Source organism: Polypterus senegalus, chromosome 5 (genome assembly GCF_016835505.1).
Source record: "Polypterus senegalus isolate Bchr_013 chromosome 5, ASM1683550v1, whole genome shotgun sequence".
Lineage (NCBI taxonomy): Eukaryota > Metazoa > Chordata > Cladistia > Polypteriformes > Polypteridae > Polypterus > Polypterus senegalus.
The window spans coordinates 3,448,833-3,464,372 of record NC_053158.1 but is presented as its reverse complement, the minus strand read 5'-3'; the positions used below and the strand labels follow the sequence as shown (position 1 = coordinate 3,464,372).

Sequence of the window (15,540 nt, the reverse complement as noted above, 5' to 3'; positions counted from 1 at the left end):
TTAAGCTTTGAACAGAACATTTCTTAATTCTTTTTTTTTTTTGCTATTTAATTTTTTCTTTATTGTGTGAACTGTTTTGCTTTGCAGGTGGCACAGTGGCACAGTGGGTAGTGCTGCTGCCTCGCAGTTAGGAGACCGGGTTCGCTTCTCCCGGTTCTCCCTGCATGGAGTTTGCACGTTCTCCCGTGTCTGTGTGGGTTTCCTCCCAAAGACATGCAGGTGAGGTGCATTGGCGATCCTAAATTGTCCTGACCGGGAATTTGTTCCTGTGTTGGCTAGGATTGGTGCCAGCTGACCCTGCAGTTAGGATATAGCGGAAGGGATGGATTGATGTTTTGCTTTGAATTTTAACTAAAACTTTTAAAAACGAAGATATTTTGTCTGTGGAATCAATTCGGCATGCCAGGCTTTAGTTGAATCCCATTTTAAGCTAGAGCTGCTGAAATTTGGTCATTTTAGAAAAACGCAATTAAATAACCCTTAAACCACCGTAACTGGCTAGAGTCACTTCCCAGTGTAATTTGCCAGCACGCCGTGCCAAACATTTGCTGATGAGCACTGGCGCCCCCTGCAGTATCACTGTCTCTGCACGAGTCTAACCTGCCAGCATCAGCGATGGCCTCTGTGTGCTCACGTGCAGCCAGTTCAAGTGCAGCTGGCTTGGTGATTTACTGAATCTCACCAATGGCATCAGTTGCACCTTGTGCCTATAATAACAGATATTGCAGAAGTTTTTTTTGTAGTTTTTACAGTTCATTGGCAGTGTGTAAAATGATCAGCATTGCAGCAATTGTGATGCTCTTTGGCTGAAACAAATATGTGTTCCATTAAAATTTCACTTTTTCTTGGTGAATTATGACGTTTCCTTAAAAAGCGCAGCAAAAAAAGTATTTAGCATCCAGGGGTGCATTAGCCCCCCCAAGTGTGTGGCAGTTTAAGGGTTAACAATAAACTCAAAGTTTAACCTAAAGTTGAATAGAACACTTAAGTTTCTGGCTACAGCATTAAAGTTAAGAGCTAGGCATCCCAGGGAATCTTTAACCCAATAAGAATTTTTATTAATCGCCCATTATTAGCACTTGTGTTTAACCTGAATTTAGTTGAAAGAAATTAAAAGACATCCAGTTGTTAATGGGGGTGGCACAGTGGTAGCGCTGCTGCCTCACAGTAAGGAGACCTGAGTTTGCTTCCCGGGTCCTCCCAGCGTGGAGTGTGCATGTTCTCCCCATGTCTGCGGTTCCCTCCCACAGTCCAAAGACATGCAGGTTAGGAACATTGGCGATCCTAAATTGTCCCTAGTGTGTGCTTGGTGTGTGTGTGTGTGTGCCCTGTGGTGGGCTGGTGCCCTGCCAGGGATTTGTTCCTGCCTTGCGCCCTGGGATTGGCTCCAGCAGACCCCCGTGACCCAGTATTAGGATTTAGCGGGTTGGTTAATGACTGACTGACAGTTCTTAATGTCAAGGAAACAGTCGTGAAGCATGGCACGACTACCTCAGTTATTATGATCCAGAGCGAAGTAAAGCTGTAGATCATTGGCACAGCAATGAAAATGAATGTTGTGCTTTCTGATAATAAAGTCTAAAGGTCACATATAGACAGAAAATAATAAGGGACCCAGGACAGACCCTTGTGGGTATGCTGTTATTTATGACATAAGGGGAAGATACAATCTTACCACAGCCGACTTTGAATTTTCTATTGCACAAAAAGAAGAAAAGCAGTTTAATGCTGGCCCAGATAAACCATCCCAATGATGCAGACCATGAAGCTGTATAGAGTGGTCAATGGTGTCAAAGACAACGAAAACTGAGGTCTTACTAAAGTCCTCATTTCTGTGAGAGCCCAAACCGTGACACGAACACACAAACACGGTCCCGGGTTCAAATAAAGGTTGGTTGATTCACCAGATTCTTCAGCACCAAAACACAGGTCTCTCTCTCCATAAACACAAAACCTCCACCACACTGCAAATGAAAGAACTGAAATAAAAAGTATTCACCACCTTGGATGTTTTCCCATTTTATTATTACACTGTATAACCCTGAACCCATAGCTGATTTAATTTATTTTTTTTGACACTGATCAACAGATCTGTGGTGGGTTGGCACCCTGCCCGGTGTTTGTTTTCTGCCTTGTGCCCTGTGTTGGCTGAGATTGGCTCCAGCAGACCCCCCCGTGACCATGTAATTAGGATGTAGCAGGTTGGATAATGGATGGATGGATGATCAACAGATAAAGATCCTTTATTGTTAAAATACAAACAGATTTAGTGGTCTAACTGAATTACCAATATTAAACACATTACAATTATCACATTAAGTATCTACGCCTTGTGACAAAAGCCACTATACCAGCGCTTAACCCGACACAGACAGACGCTGGAGGCACACTTATAAAACAAACAAATGTTTTTATTTTCTTTTTCTTCACCTGTGAGCAACGCCTTTCCCATTTCCTACAGGCACAACACAAAACCAGTACTTCTCTTCTTCTCTTTCTCTTCCACTCCTCTGCGGTAAGCTTTTTCTCCCTCCTCCTGACTCTGGCTCCCGGAGTTGAGGCTGCTGGTTCCTGTTATAGCCCACCCGGAAGTAATCCAGGTGTTTGATGACCTATTTCCAACTGCACCACCCACATGGGCTCAGGAACCACTGCAGCACCCCCTGGTAGCACCCCGAGATCCCAACAGGGTTGTAGAGAACTCCATCTCCCATGGAGCCCTCCTATGTACGGGTGCTGCCCTCTAGCGTCCCAGGGGAGGTATTGTTCTCTCCATACTTGTTCCCCTGGGCCATACAAAGAAGAGGCGTCCCGGCCGGGCAAGGGTCCTGGCCAGACGCCACACCCTATATGAGCCATTAGTTAGTTAGGCTTATATTAAATTGTGTACGAGAGGCAAAAGAAACAGATGAAGAGTTGTGGCACCATAGTGAACCCTGTATAACTGGCAGATCGAAAAAATAACTGAAAGTTAACAAAAATGTCGTTCAGACGCAAGTCTCCACTCGAACGGCTCCAAGATGGCAGTTTAGCTGGTTTTCACTCTGAAGGATAGAAAGAGGTGGGCTTGGGTGTTGTTATTGTGGATGTGACTGTCAATTGCTGCTTCTGCAGTGGGAGGAAGAGAGAAGGCATTAAGAAACAGCGCCAGCCCCTGGTTGGGTGTGTAATTACATTTATACAAGACCTGAAGTTCCTGAAGTTGTCTCCCGAGGCACACATGTATGACAACTGATACAAGCATATTGTGACGATGCAGGTTCAACTCCATGCTCCCATCTGCTGTTCAGAAGCCCTTGAACCCAACACCGATGGTAATGTTACCGATGAGCAAGAGAGTGAGGCAATAACAATGGAGCAAGGGGATGGTTCAAAAGTGTAAAGTGCTTTCATTTAAAATCCAACAAAACAAAGGAGTCAAATACAAGTGTTCAAATAAAGTGCAGTGTCCAAAGTTCAATAAATAAATAATCCATAACAGAAATGTGGAGGTTTAAAACAAAATAAAAAAAAGCCACAATCCTTTAAAACGAGGTTAAAACCGTTGCTGGAAGCAGTCATTTAAAAACAATGACATGCCCGGTGCTTCTTCTACACTAGCGTCTCACCTGCTTCTCCCGTTTGGGCCTGTCCTTTCATTCCTCAACACGGGTCTGGAGGCCTCCCGATCCTGACTTTGATCTGGCACTCACTCATCCCAGGCCCAAAACTTGGAATCCTTGATAACCAGGACGCTCACACCAAGGACTTCATCACCAAGCCTCCCGACTCTCGCTGCCATCCCGGCCTTATGCGGCCAGTCGCCATTCACTGGTCACTCCCGCTACTCGTTCACTCAGCTGGAGCGACCACTAGTATGACTCCCGGGTGTCGGCCTAACACCCAGGCTTCCCATACAGCTGCCTATGAGTGTATTTTTTTTCTCTCTCTCATCCTGCTTTTTCCAGCCATCTCCATGTTTCTTGTCCTTGTTCTCTTTTTGTTCTCCTCCTCCCTAGCTGACTCGCGCTTCTATACATTGAGGGACCATAGCAGCTGCAGCACATTAGCAGCCCCAGGAACAATAACCGATGTGTTGCAGTCCCTCACCTGTGCACTTAGGTGAGAAACGTCCACACCGCAGATTGCCCTGAGATCTGCTACAACTACCATGCCCCCTCGCTAAGCCGCGAGCGCAGTGATTATTTATTTAATAAAACTGGTCCTTGCTGAGAGAGCTGTGGACCCATAACACCACATATATTCTTAGTTATGTTAAAATGTCTGCATCCATATATTTTGTTGTTCTTTATATTGCCTTATACAATTTCTTGTATTAGGAATTTGTTAGTTTTCGCATACCCCTTGGGGTCAGCCATTGTACAGAGCCCCTGGAGCAATTGAAGGTTAAGGGCCTTGCTCAATGGCCCAGCAGAGTAGGATCTCTTTTGGCAGGGACAGGGATTCGAACGGGCAACCTTCGGGATACCAGCACAGATCCATAGCCTCAGAGCCACCACTCTGACCAACATATTAGTGCATAGTTAATGGAAGGTTCTATTATAACTCTTACAAGCTAACCTGTTAATGGAATATATATATACCAGTGGAGGAAATAATTATTTGACCCCTCACTGATTTTGTAAGTTTGTCCAATGACAAAGAAATGAAAAGTCTCAGAACAGTATCATTTCAATGGTAGGTTTATTTCAACAGTGGCAGATTGCACATCAAAAGGAAAATCGAAAAAATAACTTTAAATAAAAGATAGAAATTGATTTGCATTTCATTGAGGGAAATAAGTTTTGAACCCCTACCAACCATTAAGAGTTCTGGCTCCCACAGAGTGGTTAGACACTTCTACTCAATTAGTCACCCTCATTAAGGACACCTGTCTTAACTAGTCACCTGTATAAAAGACACCTGTCCACAGAATCAATCAATCAAGCAGACTCCACACTCTACAACATGGGAAAGACCAAAGAGCTGTCCAAGGATGTCAGAGACAAAATTGTAGACCTGCACAAGGCTGGAATGGGCTACAAAACCATTAGCAAGAAGCTGGGAGAGAAGGTGACAACTGTTGGTGCGATTGTTCGAAAATGGAAGGAGCACAAAATGACCATCAATCGACCTCGCTCTGGGGCTCCACGCAAGATCTCACCTCGTGGGGTGTCAATGGTTCTGAGAAAGGTGAAAAAGAATCCTAGAACTACACGGGAGGAGTTAGTTAATGACCTCAAATTAGCAGGGACCACAGTCACCAAGAAAACCATTGGAAACACATTACACCGCAATGGATTAAAATCCTGCAGGGCTCGCAAGGTCCCCCTGCTCAAGAAGGCACATGTGCAGGCCCATCTGAAGTTTGCCAATGAACACCTGAATGATTCAGAGAGTGACTGGGAGAAGGTGCTGTGGTCTGATGAGACCAAAATAGAGCTCTTTGGCATTAACTCAACTCGCTGTGTTTGGAGGAAAAAATGCTGCCTATGACCCCAAAACACCGTCCCCACCGTCAAGCATGGGGTGGAAACATTTTGCTTTGGGGGTGTTTTTCTGCTAAGGGCACAGGACAACTTAATCGCATTAACGTAAAATGGACGGAGCCATGTATCGTGAAATCCTGAGCGACAATCTCCTTCCCTCTGCCAGGAAACTGAAAATGGGTCGTGGATGGGTGTTCCAGCACGACAATGACCCAAAACATACAGCAAAGGCAACAAAGGAGTGGCTCAAGAAGAAGCACATTAAGGTCATGGAGTGGCCTAGTCAGTCTCGGACCTTAATCCAATAGAAAACCTATGGAGGGAGCTCAAGCTCAGAGTAGCACAGAGACAGCCTCAAACCTTAGGGATTTAGAGATGATCTGCAAAGAGGAGTGGACCAACATTCCTCCTAAAATGTGCAAACTTGGTCATCAATTACAAGAAACGTTTGACCTCTGTGCTTGCAAACAAGGGTTTTTCCACTAAGTATTAAGTCTTTTTTTGTTAGAGGGTTCAAAACTTATTTCCCTCAATGAAATGCAAATCAATTTCTATCTTTTATTTAAAGTTATTTTTCGATTTTCCTTTTGATGTGCAATCTGCCACTGTTGAAATAAACCTACCATTGAAATGATACTGTTCTGAGACTTTTCATTTCTTTGTCATTGGACAAACTTACAAAATCAGTGAGGGGTCAAATAATTATTTCCTCCACTATATATATATATATATATATATATATATATATATATATATATATATATATATATATATAAATTTTATTGTAATCATTCCATACAAATAGATACATTTTTACAAAAAATAGGATTGAAAACAACTCAAACCCCATCCCTTTTAATTTAATTAATGGAATATTCTAATTATTTCTTGTCATTCCTAGAGACTAGTTGCAATCCATAACTCATGGAAGGCAAATACTTTCAAACCGTACTGAACTTATTGAAATAAAGACGATGTAAGTTCACCATAGAAAAGTAACACAACTTTGAAATAAAGAAAGTTTAAAATGAAAAACCTAAGATTGTAATGAAAGAGGCTTTTTTTTTTATCATTTTGCCTTTTATTGTGTGTGTGATGACTTTTTCTGAATTTATTCTTTTTAAATCTTTTTTAAAACAAACTTTATTAAACTATAGAATTTCTTTTGTTTCACATTTGACTCATGCTGGATCCTGCCTATTGCCACCTCAGCAGCTGTTCGACTCTGGGAACCTGGAAAAGGCGCAGCTACAACCCCCTTTAATATGTCATCACTGGCACTGCCAATTTGCTTTCTGAGTCACGCCATTAGTTCAATGGAGTTCGCCTGTCTGGGATTTCAACGGATTGTCTTCTAATTGCACCAGAAGATCCAAGACATCATAACACAAACAAGCAGATTTAGAACACTAAAGAATGAAGTGGAGTTCTATGTCTAGATTTTTTAAACAGAAGAAGATCTTATATTAAAATGTAAATGTTGTATAACAATAAAATGTAGGTGGATACTTTTTATAGGTACTAAACAATGAAATAAGGGTTGCTGTACTTTCAAAAAGCACTAAGTAGTTGAAACAGATTTTTATACAATGGAGGCATGATAGGAATCAACAGAAACCAAAGTACCTGACTAAAACTGCAGTGGTTTTGGCTCAGAGCTGTGGCTTTATTGTAAATACTGCAGATGGAAAGCCCCTTCCATTCCCCCATTTCGTGAAAAACTCTGCAGACAGGTACGCATATTCTGCGCTAAAATCTACCTACCCGTGCAGAATTTCCATAAAAGTTGGCAGACTGGACAAAGAAATGATTGTAGTTTAAAAGAAAGTGCTATAAACCTGTGGCTTTGCTAAAATTAAGTGTGAATTCCCTTCTGCTTCTTATTGTATAAAAGCGCCTGTCTGCGTAAACTGCGACCTTGACCCGCACAAGCACCTGTAGGAACTGCGCAGAGCTGCGCAGTGTCGGCATACGCAATGGAAGCAAAATAACCCACGACGTAGAAATCAAATACAAAATTCGGTAAAATAATGTCATATTGTTTTTTTTTAAATAACTAATATACTAGTGAATTCCTGATAAATACGTACAAAACTCTCTAGTGTTAACGTGATTTGACGAGTGCGCATTTACAGTTGCGGCAGCTGCGCAGGTTCTGCACAGATTTCTTCAATGACTGCTTTGTGACGTCGTCTTCAAAAAGTCCCCCCGTGAACGGCACTGGCATTCCGACGCAGCGCCACTTGACATTTCCAGTAATTAAACAACGTTAAAGCAATTGAGGAACGTGGCTGGCCCTATTTCGCTGTTAAAACGGGTAGTGAACACATTGTGCGTGAGTGAAGGTACGCTAGGGGAGCTGCGCATTCAGACAGGCTTGAGAAAGCCGCCCCTCGATCCACGCCCCCCGCTCCCCCGAGCAACCCGGCTCGTTTCCTTCCCTCTTCCCGGAACAGGCGACGTTCAAGTTGGAGGCCGCAGCTCGTTATCTCGAAACCCGGAAGTCGTCGTCCTGGACTGGGGAATCCCTGCAGACCTGCGAGTCCCTGCGCGCGTTGCGCCTTTCTCGGTCAGTCGAACGACTGCGTGTAGCCGTGGGACGCGCGTGTGTTGAGCCTGCCAGCCGATCTCGAACTTTCGCGTGTCTGCTCGGCGCTCTGCGCCTCCCGCCCAAAACCGATCGTCTCCTGGACTTGACTGGAGGATATTTTAGTGCCTGCCGTCGGCCAGCTACGATTCCCCATACATTTTAATGACATGGACGTTGGAGTGGAATTATAATGTCACCGGCAAAGCGGAGGCGACTTGTCACCGCAGGTTTATATTTTTAAACGTACACCAGTTTTCATCCTGCACTCTTTCTCTCTGCTCGTTGTTTTTTAATTCCCCTTTTTTTGCTGAGGAGGTTCCATTTTTGTCATCGGCAACATGGAGCAGGCGGGGTGCGTGAATATCTGCAACCTGACCAGCACCCTCCCTGTGATCCCCTACCAGAAGCTCACCGATCTGCAGTTTCTCAGCAAAGGAGGATTTGGCACCGTTTTCAAAGCCCAGCATTCGGACTGGAGGACCACGGTGGCCATCAAATGCCTTAAACTGGACTCTCCTGTTGGGGAAAGGTAGGCACTTGGGCGGGAGTGGTGGTGGTGTTGTCAAGTAACCGAACTGGGGGTGAATGGCAGAAAGGGGCCTCATGTAATTCATTTTGTGTGTTTCTTTTGTATGTCTTGTTTCGGTAAGTGGGACGTGGAAGTTATCTATCTATCTACCTACCTTATCTGTTTATCTATCATATAGCGCCTTTCACATCTATCTCGCTGTCATATAGCACCTTTTATCTATCTATCTGTCTGTCTATATATCTATCTATTATAGAGTGCCTTTCATATCTATCTACTGTGTCTATCTATCAGATGTGAAAGGCACTATCTGTCTATCATATAGTGCCTTTTATATCTATCAGTCCTTCATATGGTGCCTTTCTTGTTTACCGCTATTTATCTTATAATGCCTTTTAAATGTTTTTATTAATCACTTTCATTTGTGTCCCATTAATTAGTTTTACAAGAACATGTTACATTATAAAATACAGAACAGTCAACCATACACAGAGTTATACAATAGTTAATTTAAAATTCAAATGCTTTTTTATTCTTTTATTTAGGAAACAGAACAAAATATACAACAAAATAATAACCAAACCAGGCTAGTGAAGTACAATAGCGTGACAATCCATGAAACTGAAAGTCAGCGTATTATATAACATGTTTCATATCTGTTTTATACAGCTTCCCATTATTTATTATTTAGCACCTTTTGCATCTTATATTTATGTTATATTACATTTTTAATATTTATGTATACTACCTTTAATAATTATCTGTTTATCTAGCTTTTACCTATTGCTTTGTATCAATATAACTTTTACATAGTGCCCATACTGTCAATTTATTTGTCTATTACGCTGCATTATTATGTCTATCGATTATATAACACCATTAACATCCATCTTTACAATCATGACTCTTTTTTTTTTTTTTTGGCCCCTTTAGATGAATAAAACTTTATTTGTCCCCAGGAGTAAATTTGGCTTTTTAACAGCTTTTATTTTTTCCATTTATAGTTTGCAGTAGAAACTAAGACAACTCGTACTGCCTACCAGATGGGCTGCAGTCGGTCAATCAGCCACCCAGCTAGCCAGCTTATAGCCTGAAATGACTTGTACTGAGTGAGGCATAACAGAAACTTTATATTGTGAAGAACTAACCTGTGCACTAACACATCAATAGTACTCTCTGTCAGCTAATGACAAGGTAATATGCTTGGAGTGGGCTAAAGACACAAATACTGAACACTGGGAAATCAGTAAGCTTTTGCCTGGTGAATCTCAGCTCCTGCTGATTTGTGATGATGTCAGGGTGAAGTTCTGCCGATTACCCAGTGTCTCAACGGATCCATTGTTCTTGATATCAGAAAATGCAGGCTGAGCTGTTACCAATCACTTAGCTATTTCAGTATGATTGAGTGGTAAGTTTATTATAAATATGATATTTTTGAACTGTTTTGGTGAGTAGGGTACAGTTGTAGAAGTAATAAAAATGGTAGAACCCACCCAATGCCAACCCTGGATCCCTATCAGTTTGTATACTGTATCATACAAAAAGGTCAACCAAAGATGCTTTTCCAACAGAGTATCACACAGTCCTGATTCAGCTGGACAACAGAGGCACCTGTGTGAGGATGCTGTTCAGTGGCTTTAGTTCAGCATTTAATGTTGGCATCCCTGCCAAGCTGGTCATGAAACCCAGTGAGCTTGACTTTAGCACCTCTCTCTGCAATTGGATTCTGGATTTCCTGACTCTAGTAGACAATCCCACTTCCTCCATCCTGACCCAGGACTCTGATGTCCCACGGGGCTGTGTGCTGAGCCCTCCCTCTTCACTTATAACTGTGTCCCTATACATGGCTTTAATATAGCCCATTAAGTTCACAGATGATGACCACAATAGCAGGCCTCATCAGTAACAATCATGAGTCAGCCTATGTAGAATGGGTGAGGCAACTAATGGTGTGGTGTTGAAACAATAATCTGCCCTTAAAATCATCAAGACCAAGGAGCTCATTGTGAACTACAGGAACACCAAAGGCTGCAGGCACATCCCTGACTTCATCAGCGGCACTGAGGTTGATTACATGTCGAGCTTTAAGTTCCTGGACGTTTACATATCCAAATATCATTCATGGTCCCTCAGTGCCTTCTCCCCGGTCAAGAAGGCACAGAAGTGTCTTTATGAGGAGGCTGAGGAAAGTCCAACCATCTGATCAGATTCTAGTGAATTTCTCCTACTGTACTATTAACAAAAGCATTCTGACTGACTGATGCTAACTACATGTTGTCATATTGGATGTCTCTGTAGCAGGTGGTGACAACTGGCCAGCACATCATTGGTGCCATTGAGGATCTCCAATGTACATGGTGCCTGAGGAGGACATGTAGCATTATTGAAGACCCCTCTCACCCCACCCACAGTCTGTTTACCCTTTTATCTCCTGGTATGTGGTACAGGAGCCTACGTGCCATAACCAGCAGGCTCAGGGATGGTTGCTACCTTTTAGTGTTAGTCCACCTTCTCACCTTAAAATCGTGCATGTATTCCCTAGTTCAGTTTTTCCTAAACTTTGTGGTGTTACAGTCAAGTTTTTCATATCCAAATTAGTTTGTGACCATTGGTGGTTGCTTTGAATTTTATTTGATCAACACTTATTCTTGCACATTCACCATAGCATAATAAAGTTTTAAAAAATCAAGCACGTTCATCCAATGCCCACTCACAATCAGCAGAATGGGAGTTGGCAGGGATGGTCATCCAGGATTGGCCCACAATCCACCTTCAATATTGCCGCTGTGAATTAACTCTTTGAGGCCTGAATATTTTTTCCAAAAAAAACCCACAGTTTTCTGAAACGCACACAAAGCAAGGGTTTCACACAGAAATCAACGTGGAACATCTACCGCTGCTCGCCATGACCGCCAGTTCACCAGGAAAGCAAGACAGGATGGCTGCATGCGGCGGTTGCAGTGTATTGAAATCTGGTTTGTACCTCGTGTCATTGTATGTGGCAGTCCCTCCCAGGCGAACATTGCCGTTGGCACGTCACCCACACAAACCTGTTCAATACCACGATTAGCTGGAGACCGATCAGCTGATGCTGGTACCTCACTTTCGTTTTTGATCACTTGTATCAAAATCGGTGTTCAGAGTCCAATTCAGCAATACTGTACAAAATGTCTTCTATGAAGTATTCTGCTTTACGCATTCGCTTCGATCTCTTGTTAGATATCGATGCCATTTTTGCTGCTGTTTGCTCCTCTCTATTCATGCGAGTGCAGGGAATCTTGGTCAAACCAATGAAGTAAACTTTCTTTCTAGAAAAGAGAGTCCAACTAAAGCATAACGACAGGTTCTGTCATCGTTTACAGTTGATTATCACCGAGAACCCCTCCTTTTGACAAAAAATCGACATCCGCCCTGAAATAGTTAACGGTTTCTGAACACTGCGTGGCAGTCGATTGTGTCAAGTCCACTATAACTCCTAAATCTTTCTCATGAAGTGCACTTTTGATTTTCAGAGCTCCCATTGTGTATTCAAACCTCCCATTTTTACTTCCTACATGTTATTCTTTACATTTACTGACGTGAAATTTCATCATCCACAAATCTGCCCAAGCCTGTCTGCTGTCTAAGTACCTCTGTGATGGTTCCACAGATTGGAGATTATCTGCCAGTCCACCTAGCTTGGTATCACCTGCAAACTAATCAACTTGTTATTTATATTCTTATCCAAATCATTTATATGCAGGGTTGGGCAAAAGTAGGTTTGTAGTTGTTCGTATGGAAAGAGACATGCAGGTTATGAATATCACAATAGCTTTATTAGCTCAAAAGATTGTCACAATGGCACAGTGCATTTCGGTACAAGTGCTGAAATTACTGACCTCACAACTGTACACCTACTTTTGTCCAACCCTATATATTAAAATAGCCACGGCCCCAGCACTGACCCCTGCTGGACACCACCCTTGACATCAGGCTATTCTGATAAGGCTCTTCACACCATCACTCTCTGTTTCCTGTTTCTGAACCAATTCTGCCCCCATCTACACACCACACTTCTTTTAGTTTGATGCCCACCCTCTCATTTAGCACCTTCTGCTTTCTGAAAGCAATTCTGCACTCACATGCCCTTTTGTTAACTCTCTTTCTTACATCAAGTTATTAAGCTACTTATTTAGTTATCTATTTTTTAACACATTCCTAATTCTCGTAATGATTTTTTATATTGATGAAGTCATGTATTATTGTAATTGTCCTTTAATATTCTTCAGAAAGACACAGTCATTGGAGTTGCACTACTAAAAATTTCAAAAATTATTATACTGTACATATAATTTGCATGTGACAGATAAGCTTTGATTTGATTAATAAAGTCACTTAACAGTCATTTTCTAACCTGCTTAATCCTGAACAGGGTTGTGGGGATCTGCTGGAAGCCTATCCCCATCTTTCATAGGGTGCAAGGCAGGAACAAACTCTGGACAGGCTGCCAGTTTATCAGAGGGCAAATGCACACACCCACACACCCCAGTCACACATTAGGGCCAATTTAGGATCACCAACTCGCCTAACCTGCATGACTTTGGACTATGGGAAGAAACCGGAACACCCAGAGGAAACCCATGTAGACACGGGGAAAGTATGCCAACTCCACACGGGAAGGACCCAGGACAGAACCCTGGTCTCCTTACTGTGAGGCAGCAGCGCTACCACTGTACCATAGTGCCACCCTCAACTCACTTACAGACAATTTGTAAAAACCAGTGCACTAAAAGTATATGTAAGACCCGTTTATTTCTTGGTTTCTCAGATTACCCCGTCTGCTCCACAGTTTCAAAGTACAAATCAAACAATTCAGATGTGATTAAAGTGCACGTGACAGACTTTCATTTAAGGGGGTTTGCATACATTTTGGTCACACCGTGTACAGTTGGTTGAAAAAGTATTCAACCCCCTCTGGAAAGCCACCGTATTTCCATCTAACATCGTTATAACCTGTAAAAATCACAAATTCAGGTTATCATAGTGAACCTTTATTTCTCTGTGCACATATTTTGAAACATTTAGAGCTTGGTGAACAAAACAAATGCAAATTGACAGTCATGTTGTGAAAAATGCTGTTGAAAAAGTAATTGACCCCTGGGTCTCTAACTCTTGCATGATGCACAGTCAATACTTGATAGGAGCACCTTGTATGTATATATATATATATATATATATATATATATATATATATATATATATATATATATATATATATTATAGAGCTAGATATTGTATAGTTTTTTGTATATTTTGGTCACCTGGCTCCCTTTAGTGAATCTCTATTATTGTTTATGTGATTATTATGCCACCCTTAAACACCATGTTATTTGCACAGTACTTAAAACCCTTAATATTTTAATTATGTAAAACTACTGTTTATTTTATTTAATTACACCTGGAGAAGAGTGTCAGTGATTTGTGGTAGAAGAGTATCTGCAATAGTGAAAGGGAAGGTCTTTAAAACAGTGTAGAGACCAGCTATGTTGTATGGTTTGAAAATGGTTGCACTGATTAAAAGACAGGAGTCAGAACTGAAAGTGTCAGAGTTGAAGATGCTACAATTTTTGCTTCAAGTAACGAGGGTAGACAGGATTAGGAATTAGTATATTGGAAGGGACAACACGGGTTGGAAAGTTTGGTAACCAAGTGAGAAAGCCGAGATTGAGATGATTTGGACACATGCAGAGGCGAAGTGAGGGGTTGTGGTGTAGCGTGTCCTCAGTTCTGAATGAATGGCAATTTTTAAATAATCTATTTGGCTTTGTCGGTCTCCGTGGGTGCGATCGTGCAGCCTGTGGGGAGTTGATGAGGTAATTGGGGTAAGTTGCACCTGCACATGAGGGTGCGATCTTTCTCAGTTGTTTCATTGGCTTCCTGCAGTGTGTGATTGAGCTGCTGCTCCCACGGAGCCGTATAAGTACAGGCCAGCACAGGACAATGGAGAGGAAAAAATGGAAAAAGAAAGAGAGAGCGAGAACAGCATTGGGCAGAAAAGCAAATGGATGAGCCAGCCAGCTAAAAGAGAGAGGTCAGTGTGGTCAGGGGTCCTATGTGGAGCAAAGGATCGGTGCTCAAGGGATGGATCACACCGATTAAATGTGACGAGTGGGTTCGATCGAGGTGGAGTCCTCCCTAGAGATCTGAGGGATGACTGCATGTGCGAGCAGGAAGACAGAAGGACAACCGACCCCAAGCAGTCTGGCAGATGCCAGCGGAGGCAGCCAAGATGGGGGTCGGTAGTGTGGGGACTGCGACGGCTGAAGTCCTTCCAGCTGAGCAAGCCTTGGGCGAGCTGGAGAGACTGGGAAGGAGCTGTGCTTGGCTGGTGTGGCCCTAGCGACTGCTGCAGATTTTTATTTTCGTGTTTTAGCCTTGTTTTAAACCTTTTGGAATTTGACCTTTTTATGGATTATTTATTTAGTTATGGACATTTTGGAGCCTGGCACTGTTTTGAACACTTTTTGATTTTAAGTAAAAGTACTTGCACCTTTTGCACCACCCCCTTGCTCAGTTTGATTTGTCCCCATCAGACCAGTTCATCCAGTTACATTACCGATGGTGTTGGCTTGGAGAGGCTCCCAAAAGGGAAGTGGGAGTACAGAGCAGGACCTGCACCGACACTGGGGTATATCAGGAAAAGAATGTTGAGGTTGGAACCACCAGGCAAGAGGACAAGAGGAAGGCCAAAGAGGAGGTTTATGGATGTGGTGAGGGAAGATGTGAAGGCAGTCGGTGTGGTAGAAAATGATGTAAAAAACAGGGATAGATGGAGACGAGTGATCCACTGTGGCAACCCATAAATGGGAGCTGCTGAAAGAAGAAGACTTGTACTTAACTACATCAATTCTACTAAATTTGATAAAGTAAGGGTTAGGATTTAGGAGCATATACTGATACAGTGCATCGCCGCA

General features: G+C 42.5%; 1 protein-coding gene across 1 annotated transcript in view; it reads left to right on the top strand.

Moving 5' to 3' along the window:
• The first annotated feature begins 7,672 nt into the window (after positions 1 to 7,672).
• ripk2 (receptor-interacting serine-threonine kinase 2) overlaps positions 7,673 to 15,540 on the top strand; it is an 86,312-nt gene continuing 78,444 nt past the window's right edge. The window contains exon 1 of the mRNA XM_039754291.1: positions 7,673 to 8,587. Within this exon, the coding sequence (XP_039610225.1) occupies positions 8,397 to 8,587 (191 nt within the window). The 5' untranslated portion in view covers positions 7,673 to 8,396. The remainder of the gene's footprint in view (positions 8,588 to 15,540) is intronic.